This window comes from Myotis yumanensis, unplaced genomic scaffold, assembly GCF_028538775.1.
Source record: "Myotis yumanensis isolate MYYU_CA2020_CCGP unplaced genomic scaffold, mMyoYum1.0.hap1 SCAF_20, whole genome shotgun sequence".
NCBI lineage: Eukaryota > Metazoa > Chordata > Mammalia > Chiroptera > Vespertilionidae > Myotis > Myotis yumanensis.
In genome coordinates, this window is record NW_027223771.1 from 10299843 (window position 1) to 10319102 (window position 19260).

At 65.6% G+C, this 19260-nt stretch overlaps 2 protein-coding genes and 1 non-coding gene across 6 annotated transcripts; 1 reads left to right on the forward strand and 2 right to left on the reverse strand.

The window, feature by feature from the left end:
• Positions 1-261: 261 nt before the first annotated feature.
• Positions 262-9761, forward strand: SKIC8 (SKI8 subunit of superkiller complex). Of its 3 annotated transcripts, none has more exons than XM_070400693.1 (11): positions 262-318; positions 1397-1443; positions 2520-2547; positions 3646-3751; positions 4077-4249; positions 5092-5240; positions 5440-5533; positions 6190-6283; positions 7229-7321; positions 7569-7647; positions 9491-9574. In XM_070400693.1, the coding sequence occupies exons 2-11, from the start codon at positions 1432-1434 to the stop codon at positions 9521-9523; spliced, it is 861 nt and encodes a 286-aa protein (XP_070256794.1). In that variant the 5' UTR covers positions 262-318; positions 1397-1431; the 3' UTR covers positions 9524-9574. The 3 variants fall into 3 exon arrangements, with proteins under 3 accessions (XP_070256794.1, XP_070256792.1, XP_070256793.1); XM_070400691.1 differs by having other exon boundaries at positions 263-318; positions 9562-9761; XM_070400692.1 differs by lacking the exon at positions 262-318 and adding an exon at positions 547-713 and having other exon boundaries at positions 9562-9761.
• A 728-nt stretch (positions 9762-10489) lies between these two features.
• On the reverse strand, positions 10490-19159 carry DNAJA4 (DnaJ heat shock protein family (Hsp40) member A4). 2 transcript variants are annotated; one of them, XM_070400689.1, is made up of 8 exons: positions 18833-19159; positions 14229-14409; positions 13642-13746; positions 12726-12953; positions 12350-12580; positions 12051-12151; positions 11712-11970; positions 10490-10845 (listed from the first exon to the last, which is right to left on the reverse strand). In XM_070400689.1, the coding sequence occupies exons 1-7, from the start codon at positions 18962-18964 to the stop codon at positions 11755-11757; spliced, it is 1194 nt and encodes a 397-aa protein (XP_070256790.1). In that variant the 5' UTR covers positions 18965-19159; the 3' UTR covers positions 10490-10845; positions 11712-11754. The 2 variants fall into 2 exon arrangements, with proteins under 2 accessions (XP_070256790.1, XP_070256789.1); XM_070400688.1 differs by having other exon boundaries at positions 10490-11970; positions 18833-19158.
• TRNAR-GCG (transfer RNA arginine (anticodon GCG)) lies at positions 15493-15571 on the reverse strand. The gene has a single exon. It is a non-coding gene; the product is annotated as a tRNA-Arg (tRNA).
• Positions 19160-19260: the final 101 nt, after the last annotated feature.

A 19260-nucleotide genomic window follows, 5' to 3' on the forward strand; every position in this document is an offset into this window, starting at 1 on the left:
CGCGCGCACCTGCAGCTGCAGGAACCCGAACCCGCGCCTCCGGGAGCCCATCACCGAAACCCCGCCCCCTAGGGGAGTAGGGCGTGGCCTCCCCGACCCTAGGGCGGGACGGGGCGTGGCCTCCCAGGCCCAGGGCGGGACGGGGCCTCTCCTCCGCGCCTATCCCCGCTCACCCTCGCCAGGGGCGTGGCTTTCGGCAGGGAGTGCGCGTGCGCGGTGGCCCTGGGCGAGGCCCCGCCCCTCCCCGAGCTCCTAGTGTCGCGGTCGCGTGGCGCTGCCGTCAGAGACGCGCCGGGATCGAGCGACGGGGCAGAGCCGGTGAGTCGGGCCCTTGGGCCTGTTCGGGTGGCTGTCTCTGGTGCCGCTGACGGCCCGGGCGGGAGGGCGGAGGACCCAGGGCGGGCCCGAGGGCGCCTCCGGGACCCCGGTCGCCCTGCTGCCCGCCGGGGCGCGTCCTGGGCGGGTTCCGTGCAGCCCCGAGCTGGGGGCTGGCATCCCCGACCCCGGGGACGGGAGGCCCGTCCCGGCCGAGCTTCCCCGAGAAGCGCCGCCGCCTCCGTAGGTAGCGAGCCTCCCGCCCATCCGCGGACAGGGACCGGCGCCCCCGGGTCCTGGGGTCCCGGCACCCGGTGGTTTTGGGGGTCAGTCCTGCCCGATCGCGCTAGGAGGGGCACGTGGGATGTTGTGTTTTTGGAAACGCAGAGGAGCGAGCAGTGAGTTCCGCGTGGGAAGTTGTGGGGGGCAGGCGGGGGCTAGGGGGGGGCTTGGGGGTCCTCTCGACTCTGACATGACTGGTATCAGGGGAGGAGGAGGTGAGAGAGAGGACGCCCGCTGAGCGCGCGGAGCGAGATAATCCCATTGTATAAACTTACCACTGGGCCACTCAGCACACCCTAGAATGGTTACTTAAAAAAAAAATTGTCTAGCAGCGGTTCTCAACCTGTGGGTCGACCCCTTTGGCTCAGTGGAAAGCGCGTCGGCCTGGGGACTGAAGGGTCCCGGGTTCGACTCTGGGCAAGGGCAGGTACCTCGGTTGCAGGCTCGATCCCCAGCCCTGGTTGGGGCCTGTGTGAAGGCGGCCCATCCATGTCTCTCTCACATCAGTGTTTCTCTCTGTCTCTCCCCCTCCCTTCCACTCTCCCTAAAAACCAATGGGAAAATAGCCTCAGGTGAGGATTAAACAAGTAAATAAATTCTCTCTCTCCCTCTGAAGAGGGGCAGGGGGCGGCTGGGAGAGAGGAACACATGGGCGGGGACAGGGCGTTGGCTGATCCCATGGGCTCCGGGGGCCGTGTGAGGGGAGCTCCTGGGACTGACCCAGGGCAAGTGTCGGGGCCACTCTGCGGTCAAGGGGGACACCCCCTGACTGAGGCCCCTCCTGGTGCTGTTCCCACAGAGCTGCCTGGCCTGTAGCCCTTCGCCCCGGCCGAGATGACCAACCAGGTAAGGCTGTGGAGGGAGGCGCAGCAGCGGGGCCCTGGCAGGTGTGGGGGTGGCCAGGCACCGGCTCCCGGCTCCTGCTCTGCTCCTGACCACGCAGGCGGCGTCCGCCCCTGCACAGCGCCAGGGGAGGAGCGTGCCCCCCAAGTCTCCCCGTGCACAGAGGGATGAGGAGCTGAAAGAATCTGCACAAAAGCAGCAGAGAAACGAAGATCAGCAGAGAAGAGACCCGTGTTTAGGATAAGATCAGGGACAAGGCTGACAGGTCCTTCTGTGGGCTGTGCCCGTAGATACAACTGCACAAATGAAGCTGCAGCCGTAGCCGTTGTGGCTCAGTGGATAGAGTGTCGGCCTGTGGACTGAAAGGTCCCAGGTTCGATTCCAGTCAAGGGCACATGCCCAGGTTGTGGGCTCGATCCCCAGTGGGGTGTGCAGGAGGCAGCCGATCCATGATTCTCATCATGGATGTTTCTATCTCTCTCTCCCTCTTCCTTCATCTCTCTGAAATTAATAAAAATATATTAAGAAAAAAAAAAGAAGCTGCAGGGTGGACCCGGAGCTTCTTGGTGAGCAGAGCAGGAAAAGCACATCTATTAGTCTCTTATGGGAATGGAGAAGCTACACTTCCTTCTTTTTAAAAAAAAAAAATATATATAGATTTTACTGATGTCAGAGAGGAAGGGAGAGAGAGGGAGAGAGAGAAACATCCATGATGAGAGAGGATTATGGATCAGCTGCCTCCTGCACACCCCACACTGGGGATGGAGCCCGCAACCCAGGCCTGTGCCCTGACCAGGGATCGAACCCTGACCTCCTGGTTCCTAGGCCAACGCTCAACCGCTGAGCCACGCCGGCCGGGCCAGTTTCTTTAGGAACTAATTGTTCCTGGTGTGACTACATATCTTGCACGAGCAGGAGTCAGGAGCGTGCAGGTCCAGGGTGACAGGAAGTCGCTGCCACCGTGGTGACCATATCTCCGGGGGCGCGGCGGTGAGGTGGGAGCCAGCAGGTGCTCCAGGGAGGGGATATGACACGTGTGAACTCTGACCTCGGTTTAATGTGGCTCCTGTTCTTTTCAGTACAGCATCCTCTTCAAGCAAGAGCAAGGTGAGCCGCCTGCCTGGCCACTCAGATGCACCTGGGTCGTCCCTGGTTCCTTTAGGAATTGTTGTCGTGCCGACCAGACATGCCGTCCCCAGGTTACTCCCTGCAGGAAAGTCAGCAGAGGCGGCCGGACACAGACACTGAAAAGCAAACAGCAAGGCAGACAGAGGAGGCAGATAGCAGCCCGGAGGGCTTCCCGGCTGCCAGGGTGGCCCCCACGAGGGGTGGCCCCCAGAGGCCGCTGCACATGGGACCGAGGGCGACTCCCGTTAACAGAGGGGTCGGCTTTGAGTCCAGCTCTGCCCCTTCTTAGCCTTGGAGTCCCAGTGATCTACTAGTCTCTCTCTCTCTCTCTTTTTTAAAAAAAATATTTTAAAAATTGATTGGAGAGAGAGAGAGGGAGGGAGGGAGGAAGGGAGGATAGAGAAGCCTGCACTGGCTGCCTCCTGCACGTCCCTACGCAGGACGAATCCCTAGTCCAGGAATCGGTCCAGTGACCTGGTTCATGGGCCGACACGCACCCCCTGAGCCCCTCCCCGCCCCCCGGCCGGCACTGCAGGCTCCTCTGGGCCTCTGACTCCTTGTCTGTAATGTGAGGTGCCGCTCACAGCGCCTGCTCCTTAGGGTTGTGGTGGCGACCAATGGAGGTGATACTTCCAGGGGTTAATGCAGTCACCGGCCCCTGACGCAGAGCACACGTGCGGCCCAGGCAGCTTGTGGGGCCGCATCAGGCACGCGCTCTGGGGCCTCGCTGTTGGCAGTCACTGCCCACCGGCTCCCAGAGGTGCTGGGAGGCAGCGCTTGCCCAGCTGAGGGCTCTAGGGCCGTGGGCGGTGGGCGGTGGGCGGTGGGGAGGCTCGTCTCCATCGGGTGGTGGTAGCGCCTCCCCCTGGCCGGCCTGTGCTTGGGCGGGGCTTCCTGGGAGCCTCCACGAGCTCCCTGGGAAAGCGAGCTCCCTGGGAAAGCGCAGAGCAGAGCAGACCCAGGTGGGGGTGGGGGCGGGGGCGCCCGCGGGAGGCGGGGACGGCGCTCGGCCCGTTCTGTGGGCGCCTTCAGCGTGGAGGCCGCCCAGGCTTTCTTAACCGGCAGCTTCCGTTCCAGCCCACGATGACGCCATCTGGTCGGTGGCCTGGGGGACCAACAAGAAGGAGAACTCGGAGACGGTGGTCACGGGGTCCCTGGACGACCTGGTGAAGGTCTGGAAGTGGTGAGCGCCTCCCGGACAGGCCCGGGCACGGTTCAGGGGTGCGCGTCCCGGCCCCCAGGTCGAGGTCAGGAAAGTGCTCCCTGTTTTCTAGGAAAGCGTGGCCGGGGGGCGGCCAGGGAGGAGCAGGCTGGCGGGGGGACAGGTGGTGTCCCAGTCGCCCTGGTCTCCCCCTTGCCTCCCTGTACTCGTGTGAGGCCCAAGGTCACCCTTGGCTGCCTTTGGTGCCTGGGGCTCCCCACGCCCCCGAGGCTCCGTCCGCAGACACTGGTCACGCATGGCCACGGCCCGATTCCATGAGGAAACCGTTCCCCTGTCTCCCTTGCAGGCGTGACGAGAAGCTGGACCTGCAGTGGAGCCTGGAGGGCCACCAGCTGGGCGTGGTGTCCGTGGACATCAGCCACACGCTGCCCATCGCCGCCTCCAGCTCCCTGGACGCCCACATCCGGCTCTGGGACCTGGAGAACGGCAAGCAGATCAAGTCCATCGACGCGGGACCGGGTGAGAGTCCGCTGGGGGCAGACACGGTTCTCGGCAGGTGGCCTGGACCCGGGCACCCCGAGGCCGGGCTCCGGGTCTGCAGCTCCCGCGCTGGGGCTTGAGAGACAGGCCAGGGCCGGGGTGCGGCTGGAGGGGGAGCTTCCCCGTCGAGGAGGGGGCGGGAGGGCCTCCCTCCCCTCGGGCTGCACAGCGTTCCGAGCGGCTGCTCCTGGGCCTGTGGGGCAGGACTGAGGGCTCCCCGTACGTGGTGTGGGGTGTCGTGTAGCAGCGCCTCCCCGTCCTGGTCCCTGTAAACCTGCCACATGTGGTTCCACGTACGAGTGTTCCCGGGAGACCTCCCTCTGGTCACCGTCGTGCGGAGGCGACGTGTCCTCTGCCGGCACCTCCGTGTGGACTTGGTGCCCGGTGCCGCCCTCGCCCAGTCCGCTCCCTCCCTGGGCCTCAGCAGCCACTGCTCTGTCCTGTGCTGTCGTGTTGCCTTTTGGGAAACTTCACGCCCGTGGAATTGCGTTCCCACACGTCCTCGCTCTTTCCTGCGTGACAGGTCGAGGTGCCCGGGTGCCGTGTGACCCGTGGTTTGTCCCTTGTTGTCGCGCAGCCTCTTCCCCGGGGAGGAGGGGCCACACCCGCCCATTGAGCCGCCGGGACGGGCGTCGGCATTTCCCGGTTTCACGCTCGTGTGGAAGTCGCTTCTGGGGGCGCCTGGCGTGAGGGGAGGCGCTTGCTTCCCCTGAAGAAGCTGTGACTGTAGAGTGGCCGCTCGCTCCCTCTTCCCACCGCGTTTTACACGGTTCAGCGTCCGGCTCCTCCCTCACCGTCTTTTCCCTTCTCTTCCTGGGCAGTGGACGCCTGGACGCTGGCCTTCTCTCCCGACTCCCAGTACCTGGCCACAGGCACGCACGTGGGGAAGGTGAACATCTTCGGGGTGGAGAGCGGGAAGAAGGAGTATTCCCTGGACACGCGAGGGAAGTTCATCCTCAGCATCGCCTACGTAAGGGGCCGCGCTCTCCCCGCTCCAACCTCTCGTGCCCCGGCCCCCCCACCCCCAATCAGGCTGCTGCTGTCTCCCCGGGGGGCGGGGGGTGACGGGGGGCAGAGGGGTGGCCGGGCAGCCAGCGGGACCCGCGGCCAGCAGAGGCACCGTGCGTGCGGGCTGGCCGGGGTCCCACGCGTCCTCGTTCTGTGCACAGAGCCCCGACGGGAAGTACCTGGCCAGCGGAGCCATCGACGGCATCATCAACATCTTCGACATCGCGACCGGGAAGCTGCTGCACACGCTGGAAGGTGCGGCCCTCGGCTCCCGCAGGCGGCTCTGCGGCCACAGGGGGGGGCTGGTGCCCGCTGAGCAGGGCGGCCTTGGGCATGCAGATCCAGTCTGCGGGCGCCCTGTCCCTGGAGTCACCCCCGGCCTCGCTGGTTCTCGCAGCTGCACGGGTCTCGTTCCTGTCGTGTGCGCTCTGAGCCCTTGAGTAGAGGTTCTTAGTGATGAGAGAGCAGCTCCTGTCTGATGGTGGGCGCTGGGTGAGCCCGTGCCCACCCCACACTGGCCCCTGGGCCGGGGCTGGGCCTGGAGGGAGACGGCCGCTCTGCTCTGAGGAGTCCCAAGGAGGCTGCCCCTCCTCCGCTCGCCCCCCAGGCTGAGGGTTTGGCGGGGGACGGCTCCTGTTTGGTCAGAAGCGGCCCCGTGTCCGTGTGGTCTCGCCCGCGCAGAGCGGCGGTTGTTCTGAGCCGTGTGCCGAGGTCACCGGTCAGGGGAGCTGAGGCGAAACCCTCGGGGGCAGGGCCTGGGGGACGGGACGTTTCCGGCTGTGGGAGGCAGGGCTGTCTGTGTCCCTCTGACGGGCACCTGGGAAGGGCACTCGGCCTCATCCGAGGGCAGGGCCGGGGCGGCCCCGGGGGGGACGGACGGGGATCCCGGCTCACGGGGTCTGTGGTTCCAGGCCACGCCATGCCCATCCGCTCCCTGACCTTCTCCCCGGACTCCCAGCTCCTCGTCACGGCCTCGGACGACGGCTACATCAAGATCTACGACGTGTGAGTCGCCTGCTGAGCTGGGCTCTTGTTGCTGAAGACGCGTGTCGGGTCGCACGGGGCGGGGGGCGTGGGGTGTCCGGGAGGCGACAGGCTGTTCTCCTGCCGGAGGTGATTTCATTTCACGTTTTACACCGTAAACGGCTGCAGCGATTAAACTTGCCTGTCTGAGTTCAGGTTAAAAATGGTCCCTCCATCCCGGCCGGTGCGCCTCAGTGGTGAGCGTCGACCTAGGAACCAGGAGGTCAGGGTTCGATTCCCGTTCAGGGCACAGGCCTGGGTTGTGGGCTCGATCCCCAGCGTGGGGCGTGCAGGAGGCTGCCGATCCATGGTTCTTATCACTGATGTTTCTCTCTCCCTCCCTCTCCCTTCCTCTGAGATCATAATAATGATGTATATGTATATATATATATTTTTTTAATATATAAGAACTGGCTGCCTCCTGCACGCCCCACACTGGGGATCGAGCCTGCAACTCGGGCATGTGCCCTTGACCAGAATCAAACCTGGGACCCTTCAGTCTGCAGGCCGATGCTCTATCCACTGAGCCACACCAGCTAGGGCAGTGTGTGTGTGTGTGTGTGTGTGTGTGTGTGTGTGTGTGTATTCTCTCCAAGCCACGTGGGTGTTCAGGGCACCTGCAGGGAGGCACAGCCTGGGTGGGCCCCCCGCACCCCGTCTTCGGTCTCTCCGCCTCGGAGCGGCTGCTGAGCGTGGCCCCTCCTGTGTGAGTGTCTGCGCTCTGCTCGTCACGGACCTGTGCCCGCTCTGCGTGGCATCAGCAGGCTCTGGGCGGTGCCGTGGGGGACGTGCCTCCCTGGGGGCGTGTGATGGGCGCGTGCTGCCGTTGTCGGGGAGCGGGGGGGCCCGGGTAAGCGGGCAGCTCGTCACGTGCCTCCGGGACCGGTCCGCGCTGACGCCTCCGCGTCGGACCCGTTCTCGTTGCAGACAACACGCCAACCTGGCGGGCACCCTGAGCGGCCACGCGTCCTGGGTGCTGAACATAGCCTTCTGCCCGGACAACACGCACTTTGTCTCCAGGTACGGGAGCCGCTGGCACTCGGGCGGCCTCTGCTCGCGGCGGCCTTTCCCCGTTAGGTGGTGAAGTTCGCCAGCCCGTGGTTTTCCTTGTGAACGTGGGGCTCCGCCTGCAGTTGGTTAAGGGGCGGGGGCTCCTGGCGAGAACCCTGCTGCGCGGGCCGGGGCCAGAGTCCGGGATCTTTAGTCAGTCCCCCGTCGGACCGGCCTGAACATGTTTTCTGACACCAACGTTCCCTCTTCTATAAAGTTCGTCGGACAAAAGCGTGAAAGTCTGGGACGTCGGAACGAGGACCTGTGTGCACACCTTCTTCGACCACCAGGATCAGGTAAGGCGCCCGGAGCGCTGCGATTCTAGGGTTCGCTGCGTCGTCTGCCCCCTGCTGACCCCTCCTGGCCTCGCTGCTGCTGCTGGTCAGGACGGGGGGCCGGCTCTGAGCCGCTGAGCTCGGACGCCGTCCCGCCCGTGTCCTGTGCACAGGCCGAGCGCGTGGAGGCCAGGAAACACGGGCTGGTCGCACCGCCTTCAGCGCCGGCGTGTCCAGTGCTGCCGCCCGTGCCCGCCCTGGCTGGGTGCGCCTGGCGGGAGGCCTGCCCTCTCGGGGGCGCGGCTGAAGCACACCACGTGTCCTGTGGGGAGCTCGCGAGGAAGGGATCTGGTGCTTTAACTTGAAGCCAGAGGCTCTTGCAGGGCCTGGCTCCTGTGGCCGGGATCACTTTGTTCGGGATTTACGTTGGGAGACGAGGCTGTGCTCACGGGGGACGCACCCTTGCCAGTGACTGAAATGGGGAAGGGGTTCCACACGGGAGCCCGGGAGCCGGCAGCCGTGCAGGTGCCGCTCGGGGGCCTGGGCCCAGCGCCTGCATTTCTAGCGGCTCCAGCGGCCGGTGCTGCTGGTCCAGCCGCTGGGAGGGCCGGGGTCTTAGGAGCCAGTCGGCGTGAACACAGCGCCCGGGCCGTGTGCGTGGCTTCCGTGGGCCCAGGTGGTGAGGATGATCCCCTCCCGCTTGGGAAGCCTGAGAGTGAACAGAATTGTTGGCTTTTTTACCTTTAAACCCTGGCCAGTGAAGTGGAGGGGGTTTGACCTCGCCACCCTGCTCCGTGTCAGTCCTGGCTGGTGTGGGGTCGGTGTGGGGCGTCCCGGGAGGTGGCAGGCGTGGAGGTGCGTGTGGCCCAATCAGACATGAGTCAGGGCTGGACGCCCAGCTCGGGGTCCAGGTGACGGGCTGACCCGGTGAAACTGCCCGTGAGCGAGGCAGACTCTGTCCACTCAGCACGGAGCAGTGAGCTCGGTGGCCAGGATGCCAACCGTCCAGCTCCCAGGACAGGCGGGCGCCACGGGCTCTGAGAACAGAAGTACTGACGGGCGGGCACGGGGCGAGGTGGGGGGACACAGGGCGAGGTGGGGGGGCCCGGGGCGAGGTGGGGCAGGTATGGGGCGAGGTGGGGGGACACGGGGCGAGGTGCGGGGACACAGGGCGAGGTGGGGGGGCCTGGGGCGAGGTGGGGGGACACGGGGCGAGGTGGGGCAGCCTGGGGCGAGGTGGGGGGACACGGGGCGAGGTGGGGCAGGTATGGGGCAAGGTGGGGGGACACGGGGCGAGGTGGAGCAGGTATGGGATGAGGTGGGGCAGGTATGGGGCGAGGTGGGGGGACCCGGGGCAAGGTGGGGCAGGTATGGGGCGAGGTGGGGGGACACGGGGCGAGGTGGAGCAGGTATGGGGCGAGGTGGGGCAGGTATGGGGCGAGGTGGGGGGACCCGGGGCAAGGTGGGGCAGGTATGGGGCGAGGTGGCGCGGGCACGGGGCGAGGTGGGGGGACACGGGGCGACGTGGGGGACACAGGGTGAGGTGGGGGGCACGGGGCGAGGTGTGGGGGACACGGGGCGCCGTGGGGTGGGCACGGGGCGAGGTGTGGCGGGCACAGGGTGAGGTGCGGGGGCACAGGGCGAGGTGGGGGGCTATGGGGTGCGTGAGCTGGTGCACATCCCTGGGGGAGGGAGCGCGGGGGTCGGGGCCTTTCTCTGCTGGAGCCCTGGGCGCCCGCGCTGCTGGGGGCTCGGTCTCCTGGCACGAGGCTCTCCTGGGCCCTGGGTCGGAAAGGTGTGGGGAAAAGACATTTCCTCGTCGGGAGGCGCGGGGCGTGGTCACTAAGAGGCCTCCCTCCCTCAGGTTTCTCTGGCTTCGGCGCAAGGAGACGAGTGAGGACCTTGTTCGTGAACCGTCCTCTACTGTAATTACAGGTCTGGGGAGTGGAATACAATGGAAACGGCTCCAAGATCGTGTCGGTTGGAGACGATCAGGAAATTCACGTCTACGACTGCCCCATTTGACCGTCCTCCGCGAAGGACTGAACTCACATTCCTGCCTTTAGCTGAAAGGCACAGCCTGTCCTGGCAGAGCCCTAGCCGTGTAGATCCGACATAAACATTTTCACGTTTTACTGGAAGCATTGTTCGTGCTTGAACGTGAAGCGTTGTTCGTGCCCACGCCCGCCTCTGGGACACGCTCCTCCCGGTGCCCGTAACAGGGCCGAGACGGGAGGTGGCGTCTGAGTGGCAGCGCGTGCCTGAGGCAGGAGCCTCCTCCCTGAGGGCCCAGGTCGGGTCTGCAGGAGCTGGGGAGGGAGCGGATCCACCCAGGGGGGCCCTGGAGGAAATGGGTGTCGGCTGGGGGGGCGCCCTGCAGGCCTTCCTGTCCGGCCACTCTGCCTCACTGCTGGGCACTGCTGCCTCCATGTCCAGGCCCCGCCCGCCTCCCGGGCACCCGCCCACATTCCCCAGCCCCGCCCACCTCCCGGGGTCCCCGAGGCTGCGTGTCTGCACGTGAACGCGGGCATAGCCGACACTGAGCTTGTCCTTTCATGGATCGTAACCTGACCTGCCCCAGTCAGTCCTGTGCCCCACCCCCTCCTGCTCTCTCGCCCTGTGCCCACGCAGGCCCCTCTCCTCGGCCCAGAGGCTCCTCCCTCCGATGCGTCCAGGGAGCTGCTCGGGCCGAGACCGGGATGAGGCTGCCCGCTCCCACCTTCCTTCAGTTGCCCACCTCCCAGGGGCGCTGACCCCCAGACAGAGGCGCCGTGAGTGGACTCACTCCGTGGCACCCACCCGGGAGGCAGGCTGCACGGAACGCCGCTCCCCGAGGCCCGGAAAGTAGAGCCACAGCCACGCGTCTCCCACAGCCCAACTTTAATGGTGACGCGACAGGTACAGGCGGGACAGTTCCAGCAACACCCTCCCATCCCATCTCCCGACCGGGCGGAGCGGGCGCCGTGCTGCCCTCGGAGGCGACGCCGTGGCCCTCGGCGATGGGTGTCCCCCGGCTGGTGCGGAAGACCAGGTCCCGTGTCCGTCCCGACGGCGACCACAGGGCTCGGGCCCTCCTGTGTCCACTGCCAGCAAACCGCTCCGCCTGCTGACCTCCCGGAGGGTCCTGGCCGGAGCCACTCGGGCGCCGTGACCAGGCGAGGGTGGGGTGCCCAGCGACCTCTGCTGACCCCGCGGCTTAGAAGGTGGTGTTTCTAGGGACTTTGGGAGGGAGCGGGTCAGTACAGCTAAAGGCTGAGGTGACCCTCGGTGTAAGCCTCGTCTACCTGCCAGGAATGAGTTAACGCCCGACGGTGCCCCCCAGGCCGCCCCTCGCAGCGGCGCCCACAGGGCAGCGGTCAGTGTGGGCCCCAGGCATCGGCGAGCAGGAGCCCTTCATGGCTGTGCGGGGAGAGGTGTCCTTTGGGAGGATGAGGTGGGAACCGGCCTCTCCGGACCCTCGAGCCATCCAGGAAGCGGCCGAGCCCTGGGCCAGCCCCGCGTGCTCCCCCGGCCTCGGCCTGGGCCCCGGGAGGTTTCACCTTCTGACAAGGAGCCACTTTGGTGGGAGAGCATTGCAAACGTCAACAGAAAATCGTCAAAACCACAAACAACAAGGAGCGAGGGCACGGCCAGCAGCCGCACCAGGTCTCCCCACACAGGGGTGTCCACCGCGAGGCTGGAGGCTCGGGCAGCTCCCCGGAGGGGACCGGACACACTCCATCCGTGCACTCGGGTGCGGAGCAGCGGGAGCCACGCCGGCCGCAGCCCCGGCTGCACACAGATGTGCTCCTGTTCTCGAGGATCAGCTAGAACCTAGACTCACACGTCCCGTTCGCAGCCCTGAGAGCAGGGAGGGGGCGGAGGCTGCCGGCTGGGCCGGGCGTATGTGGGACCGAGTTACGGCAAAGCCACTGCGAGCAGACGCCTGCGTGGTCACCCGTGAACATGTGAACAGACAGATCCCATGTGCGGACTAGAGGAGGTTTACACTTAGAACATTTCAATATAAATTAAGCTATAACTTAGGTCACAACCAAAAGAAAACCCAAAAAGACACTCAGCCGTGGGGAATGCTGAACACGCACACAGGACGCCGCCGCAGGAGCGAGGCCCGTTCCCGTGCCGCCGTCAGGCCGTCTGGCACTGCACGCCGCCCCGGGGCCCGTCCTCGTCCTCCTCGTAGGCCTCCCGGTGCTGGCGCCAGCTCTGGTCGCTGGGGCTGAACTCCTGCAGCTCCACCTGCTCCATGTCGTCCGTGACGGCCACCTGCTGCCGCGGAGGGAGCAAGGCCTCCAGCTGGGGCAGCTTGTCCAGGGGGAGCCAGAGCTTCTCCGGGAAGACCACCTGGACGGGAGGGAGACGGGGGTGTGGCTTCCGTCGGCTCAGCCCCCGCCTTGTCCCAGAGAGCGGGCGCGGGCACTTACTAGGAACTGGACGACCAGGCTGCCTCTCTCCAGGGGCGCCTTGTAGATGGGCATCCCCTCGTTGCGCACGCACTTCAGGTCCCCGTGCTTGATCACCTCACCTGCGGGAAAGGCTCGTCAGGAAACGGGTGGCGGAGCTTGTAAACGCATCAATGTTCAAGTCCATGGTGACTCTCAACTTGGATGAAGCGAGTCACTAACTCGTGTAGCACAAGCAGCCTTACGGGCGAAAGCGGCCGCGCGGCCAGGGGTCGGGACCACGCCCGGGATCGCGGCGGCGGGCGCGCTGGCGGCATTACCTGACTTGGACGTAATAACCAGGACGCGGCCGTCCAGGGTGGTTACCGTCTTCTTGAAGCCGCAGAGGGCCTCGGAGAGCTGGACTTTCATTTTCAGGACCAGGTCGTGGCCTCGCCTCTGAAAGACACTATGATCCTTCTGATCAAGCACAATTATGACATCACCAGGCTCCAGCTCGGGCTCCTGATCGCCTTCTCCATGAAACAGAATCTTTTGCCCGTCCTTCATGCCTAGGGAACAGCAGCCTTGCTGGTTAGCCACGCTCCCCCGAGCTGCGCCCGCTCAGCCCCTCAGGCAGCGCCCAGGAGAGCCGCCCGTCCAGGAGAGCCGCCCGCGGGACGGGACGGGACGGGGCGGGCGGGGCTGCCGCCTCACCTCTCTCCACGTGCACCTCGATGGTCTTCTTCTCCAGGACCACTTTGGCGCCGCCGCAGCCCTCGCAGCGGTCCTTGGGGCTGATGCGCTCGCCCTGGCCCTTGCACTCGATGCACATGGTCTGGATCTGCTGCACCATGCCCGGCCCGATCTGCTGGATGTGCACCTGCATGCCGCGGCCCTTGCACAGCGGGCACTTCTCCACGGAGCCCTTCTTCCCGCCGATCCCTGGGGGGGACAGGACACAGGTGTGAGCGGCTCCTCCCGGGGTCTGAGTTCTGACTGTGCATAAACGTGACGAGCCACGCGGGCGTGACGGGGTCCTGGCCAAGCAGATGGCGGCCGGATGTTAACATCTGCGTCTCAGGCCGACTCCATCACTAAGCTCCATCCCGTGTGCTTCCTCCCACCCCACGGAGGACACGGCCCGTCCACGGGCGGCTGCCCGGCTCAGCCAGTGCGTGGGGGGCAGTGTGGGTCTGACTGCTCTTGACAAACCAGGTTTTAAAAAATTACGTTAACTGCATTTACATTTAAGTCAAGGGCTGGGAAACAATGGCCAGCCGCTGGTTTTGTAAATAAACTGTTGGAACACACGCACGTCCCTCGCTCATGTCCAGTCTGAGGCTGTTTGCACGAAGAGCTGGAACAGTGAGGACGGGGCCCACGTGACCCTCCAGGCCTCAACCCTTTACTGCCTGGGCCTTTACCCAGAAAGGATGCTGGCCCCTGCGCTGGGTGACCTGTCTTGATTTTTTTGTGCAGACGAGACCCGTGTCCCTCGGGCCACCTGTCTGCCACCTGCCTGGCCTCCCATCTGAGAAGATGGGATCGTCCTCCTCTGAACTATAGAAGAGTCACCACTGCTTGCAGATCTAAGGGGTCAGAACTTAGAGAAGCATTCGAAAGCCTTTACCTTCACATTTCTCACAAATGATGTTTTTCTGGAGGGCCAGTTTCTTTGTGACTCCGTTATATAAATCTTCAAGGGTCACAGACAACTGGTGCACAACATTCTTGCCTTGCGAGGGGAGGGAAAGGACCACGGTTAGTCATGCCGCAGTCACACGTCACGTGTTAGGTCCCACCCTGACGACAAGACGAGGGAGGCTGTGTCAGACCCCCCTCCCCCTCTCCCTGCCCCTGGGGAGCGGCTGCTCTCACACCTGCCCGCCCCCTGGCTCTCTGCCCGGGAGACACAATACCCCTGGGGCCATGAGCTCATTAGTCATTTATGGATGTCAGCAGAGACTTTCCAGCTGTGTTTCCAAAACAAATCTGAGGGCAGGTCCCTGCAGGACCTGAAGCGACCTGGGCCCGGAAGGAGCCCTTTCCTCGCTGACGGGCGGCAGCCGTGCCCGGACCCGCGTGGAGTCTCCCTGAGCCTGAGGCCCGTCACCCCGAGCCCTCCTGTCGCTGTGGCCAAGCGGGAGCTCTTTCATCTGCTGACACCATGTCTGTCTGCTCTGGCCTGTGCCAGCCCCTCCGGCCCAGGGCACTCACCTCTCCTCTCCCGGGCCATCCGCCCTCCCCCGCCGAAGAACATGTCGAAGATGTCCATGGGGGAGGAGAAGTTGGGGCTGCCCAGGCCCCCCTCCTTGATGGCCTGCTCGCCGCCCTGGTCATAGATGTCCCTTTTCTTCGCATCTGAGAGCACTTCATAGGCCTGGGAGATGAGCTTGAACTTTAAAGGAAGAAAGACCAATGGTTTGAGGTGGGTCATGAGCAAAGCCACCCAGGAAGGCAGCGTCCCCCGTGCTGCCCCCACCCCCCACCAGCTGGTCCGTCCATCATCTGGAACCCAAGTTCTCCATTTGCTCCCCCGCCAGGTGGGACATGGGCCACTGCAGAGAATGAGGGAGAGCAGCGGGCAGGGAGCTCCTCCTCACGCTGGTGGCCCCGACAGGAAAATCGGGTGAACTAGGGCGCAGGGAGCCCGGGCAGGCCAGCCACAACGGGAGGAGGCCCCGGCCTCGGGCGGGCACTGCACCTGGCTCCCCAGCTGGGGATGGACTGACATCTACTCGCACGAAATCAGCCTCGGACGCGGTGTGAGCACCTCCCCCCTGCAGGCTGCAGACGCTGTGTGTAAACCTCGATCTCAGGTCCGGCACGGCCGAGCCTCCCTCCCATCTCACCTGTCAGCGCAGCCCCTCCCGCTGCTGCCGTCAGAGACCATCCCCAGGGCTCTCGGGCCCCAAGCCCAACACTCGCCTTCCCACCAGAAGGGCATCCTTGGAGCCCAAGTGTAAAGAAGGAATGAACCAGAAAACCCACGTGCAAGGACCCCCTGCGAGACGGAAAGACGGGAGACGAACCGAGGTCCTGGACCGGGCCTTGCACGGGGGGTGGGGGTGGGGGGGACCGGCCCTGGAGTCTCACCAGCTTCCTGCCTGACCAGCTCCCTGTTCGGGGGGATCATGGCCCACGACCGTCATGAAGTGACTGGGCTGCTGGGAGGGAAGGAGAGTGGCGAGGGGGCAGCAGCGGGGACGGCGTCTGCGATAAAACATCAGAGCGAGAACCAGGACGGTCCGTGATGACACCTGTGCTCGTCCTGGGAGGAGCACGGGAAGAGGCAGAGCGGGGCCTCTATAGTCTCGACTTCTTTGCACTGTCATGCTCTCTTTCTTTTTAAAAAATATAACTTTATTGATTTCAGAGAGGAAGGGAGAGAGAGAGAGAAACATCAATGATGAGAGAGAATTATGGATCAGCTGCCTCCTGCACGCCCCCCACTGGGGATGGAGCCCGCAACCCGGGCCTGTGCCCTGACCGGGAATCGAACCCGGGACCCTTGGGTCCGCAGGCCAACGCTCTATCCACTGAGCAACACCAGCCAGGACACTGTTATGCTCTCTTAAGATTTTTTTAAACTTCCATGAAAATCTGTTCTTCAACCTGAAAGTTACAGTGAAATCGTCCCAAAGACCTAAGTCACCTCAAGAGCCAGTTGGGGTAACAGCCAAGGCTGCGCCCCATCATGGGGGGGGGGGGGCGCGCACTCCCTGACCCGCCCCCGAGGCAGGGCAGACTCCACACGGAGTGCCTGGCGACACGCTGCCCGGTGCTTAGCAACATGGACAACAGGCCCAAACAGAGGCCAGCACCCCCACTGCCGCCTCGGCTGGCGGGACAGGCCTGCCTTCATCTATTTTTGAAGAGACATTAATAATACAGTGACGGGCTGAGCAGGAAGAAGATAAAAAACGCTCCCCCCGTGGCAGGCAGAGTGGACGAGACCTACGCACAGAGCAGAAAAGGTCTATGCGGTGTGCCTGCACACAGTAGGACAGGACACAAAGAGGCATCTGCCCAACGGGTGAATGAATGAATGAATGAATGAGTGAATGAACAAGTGAGTTCTCCTTAGGGACCTCACAGCAGAGTTTCCATCTCCCTTGGTTTCCAACCCGAATTCCCTTGGCCTCCCCGGCCCCTTCATGACAGTAATTTCCCTCCGAGCTGCGCCTCCCCCCACAGAGCCCTCCACTCCGTCCTCCCTTCCGGGAACATCTCATCCGCCCGCCCAGCGGCCCAGACACCTGAGCACACACACCGCACCCCAGGCGCCAGGCCCACACGCGGGCCAGGGCAGCAGGGGGCACGCAGCCCCCACGGAACCCCAACTGGAGGAGGAGGAGGCCCGGGTCCGGGTTCAGTCTCCGGCCGTGGGCACATCCCCGCCAGAGCCTCAGGGGTGACGCAGACTCGAGCCCACAACCCACCCCGGCTCGGCGGGTGTGACGGGGACACGTGGGAAAACGCAGTGCAGGTCACGTCGCGTGAAAGAGCAGCTGTCCACCCGGCCGGCAACCTAGGAACCAGGAGGTCGGGGTTCGATTCCCGGTCGGGGCACAGGCCCGGGGTGCGGGCTCCATCCCTGGGGTGGGGCGTGCAGGAGGCAGCCGGTCCATGATCCTCTCTCATCATGGATGTTCCTCTCTCTCCCTCTCCCTTCCTCTCTGGAATCAATAACATATTAAAAATAAAAATAAATAAGCAGCTTTCCCACGCGCCGCCTCCTGAGACGTGAAATCGGACACCTGGACGCGCTCTGCTCCAAGGGGCTTGCTTCCCAGAAACGGGCGACTGTGAATGAATGGGACGGGGATCGGGACGGGAGGGGGGGCACCCCTAGAGCGGAGCCGGTCACCCTAAAAGCTACAGTAAGCCGCCTAAATATAGACGGGAGAGCCCGCCAGCCCCCTGCGAGCCGCCGTCCAGGAAAGCACCCAGCTTGTGACCGCCACCCAGGGCACCGGGGCTAAATATAAACCCGCCGTCACTCTTGCCGCTCTCCCCGGCCCATCCGCCCGCCGCCTCCAGCCGCAGGAGCCCAGGCAGACAGGTACCTGGGTCCCAGCATCCGCCCCCCCAGTCTCGCTGCTGGGGGGGGGGGGTCCACCTGCGACTTCAACTGTGGTCCAGGTGCCCGGCCGGGTTGCTCAGTGGTTGGAGCACCAGCCTGTGACCCAGGTCACAGGCCCGGGCTGCGGGCTTGATCCCCAGTGTAGGGCGTGCAGGAGGCAGCTGATCCATCATGGATGTTTTTCTCTCTCCCTTCGTCTGAAATCAGTAAAAATATATGTATTTTTTTAAAAAGTGGGTGGGGTGTCGTTGCTATCGGCTCCTACAAAGGCCCGGCCTCCCCCATAGCCGACCGGGGACAGTGCCCGAGCCGCCCGTCACTCAGCTCTGCGGGCGGCGTGGGGCCTCCACGGGTGACAGCAGGCCTCGCGCGTGCGCAGGTGAGCACGGAAACGGGGCCTCCCCGATTCCTGGCGTGGCAGGATCCGGCCCGAGAGGGGCGCTGCCACCCCAGGAGGGGCCCTCGTCCTGGGCGCAGGCATCACCGGGGGCTCCGAGCCCAAAGGCGTTCCCGCCATGGTCCCGCCGCAGGAGTCCCGCACCGAACTCCCGTGTCCATCGCGCCCCTCACGCCCCCCTTCCGCTCCTCACGGCCCCCCCCCACGTTCCCTACGCCCCTCGCGTCGCTCCTTACGCCTCCTGACGCTCCTTACGCCTCCTCACGTCCCCTTACGCTCTGCTCTTCACAAACCCTACGCCCCTCGCGCCCCTCACGTCCCCTTACGCTCTTCACGCCCCCCACGTCCCCCGCGTGCCCTCACGCTCCCCCCACCCCACGCTCCCCCCACGCTTCCTCACGTCCCCCTCACGTCCTCCCATGCCCTCACGTCCCCTCACGCTCTTCACGCCCCCTCACGTTCCCTGACGCCCCCTCACGCTCCCTCACGCCCCCTCACGCCTCCTCACGCTCCCTGACGCCCCCTCACGCCCCCTCACGCCCCCTCACGCTCCCCCACGCCCCCTCACGCTCCCTCACGCCCCCTCACGCTCCCCCACGCCCCCTCACGCTCCCCCACGCCCCCTCACGCTCCCTCACGCCCCCTCACGCTCCCCCACGCCCCCTCACGCCCCCTCACGCCCCCTCACGCTCCCCCACGCCCTCACGCTCCCTCACGCCCCCTCACGCCTCCTCACGCTCCCCCACGCCCCCTCACACTCCCTGACGCCCCCTCACGCCCCCTCACGCTCCCCCACGCCCCCTCACGCTCCCTGACGCCCCCTCACGCCCCCTCACGCTCCCCCACGCCCCCTCACGCTCCCTGACGCCCCCTCACGCCTCCTCACGCTCCCCCACGCCCCCTCACGCTCCCTGACGCCCCCTCACGCCCCCTCACGCTCCCCCACGCCCCCTCACGCTCCCTCACGCCCCCTCACGCTCCCTCACGCTCCCCCACGCCCCCTCACGCCCCCTCACGCTCCCTCACGCCCCCTCACGCCCCCTCACTGCTCCCTGACGCCCCCTCACGCTCCCTCACGCCCCCTCACGCTCCCCCATGCCTCCTCACGTCCCCTTACGTCCTCCCATGCCCCCTCACGCCCCCTCACGTCCCCTCACGTCCCCTTACGTCCTCCCATGCCCCCTCACGCCCCCTCACGTTCCCTGACGCCCCCTCACGTCCCCTCACGTCCTCACGCCCCCCCCCCCCCGGGCCCCCTCACGTCCCCTCACGCTCCCCAGACCCCTCGCGCCCACGGCCCGGCCGCTGCGCCCCGACGGCCCGCGCCCTCGCGCCCACCTTCTCGCCCTCGTTGGGGTTCTTGTCGGGGTGGTACTTGAGCGCCAGCTTCCGGTAGGCCTTCTTGATCTCCTCGGGCGTCGCGCTGGGCTTCACCCCCAGGATGTCGTAGTACTGCGTCTCCTTCACCATCTTGTCCCCGCGCCGCGGCGGGCGACGCCGCTCAGGAGCCGCTCCGCGCCCCGCCGCCGCCCGCCCGGCCGGTCACCTCCCGCCGCGTCCGCGTCCCGTCAGGCTCGGGCCGGCGCGTCACGGCCACGTCACGGCGCGGCCGCGTCACGTCACAATCCCGTCACGGCCGCGGGCCCGGCCGGCTCGCACTGGGGCGCCTCGGCGGTGGCGGCGGCGGCTTTTATGGGGCGCGGGCGGCCGTTTCCGCGGGGACGGTGACGCCACAAACGCCCGGAACTTTCTGGAAGCTGGGCGGC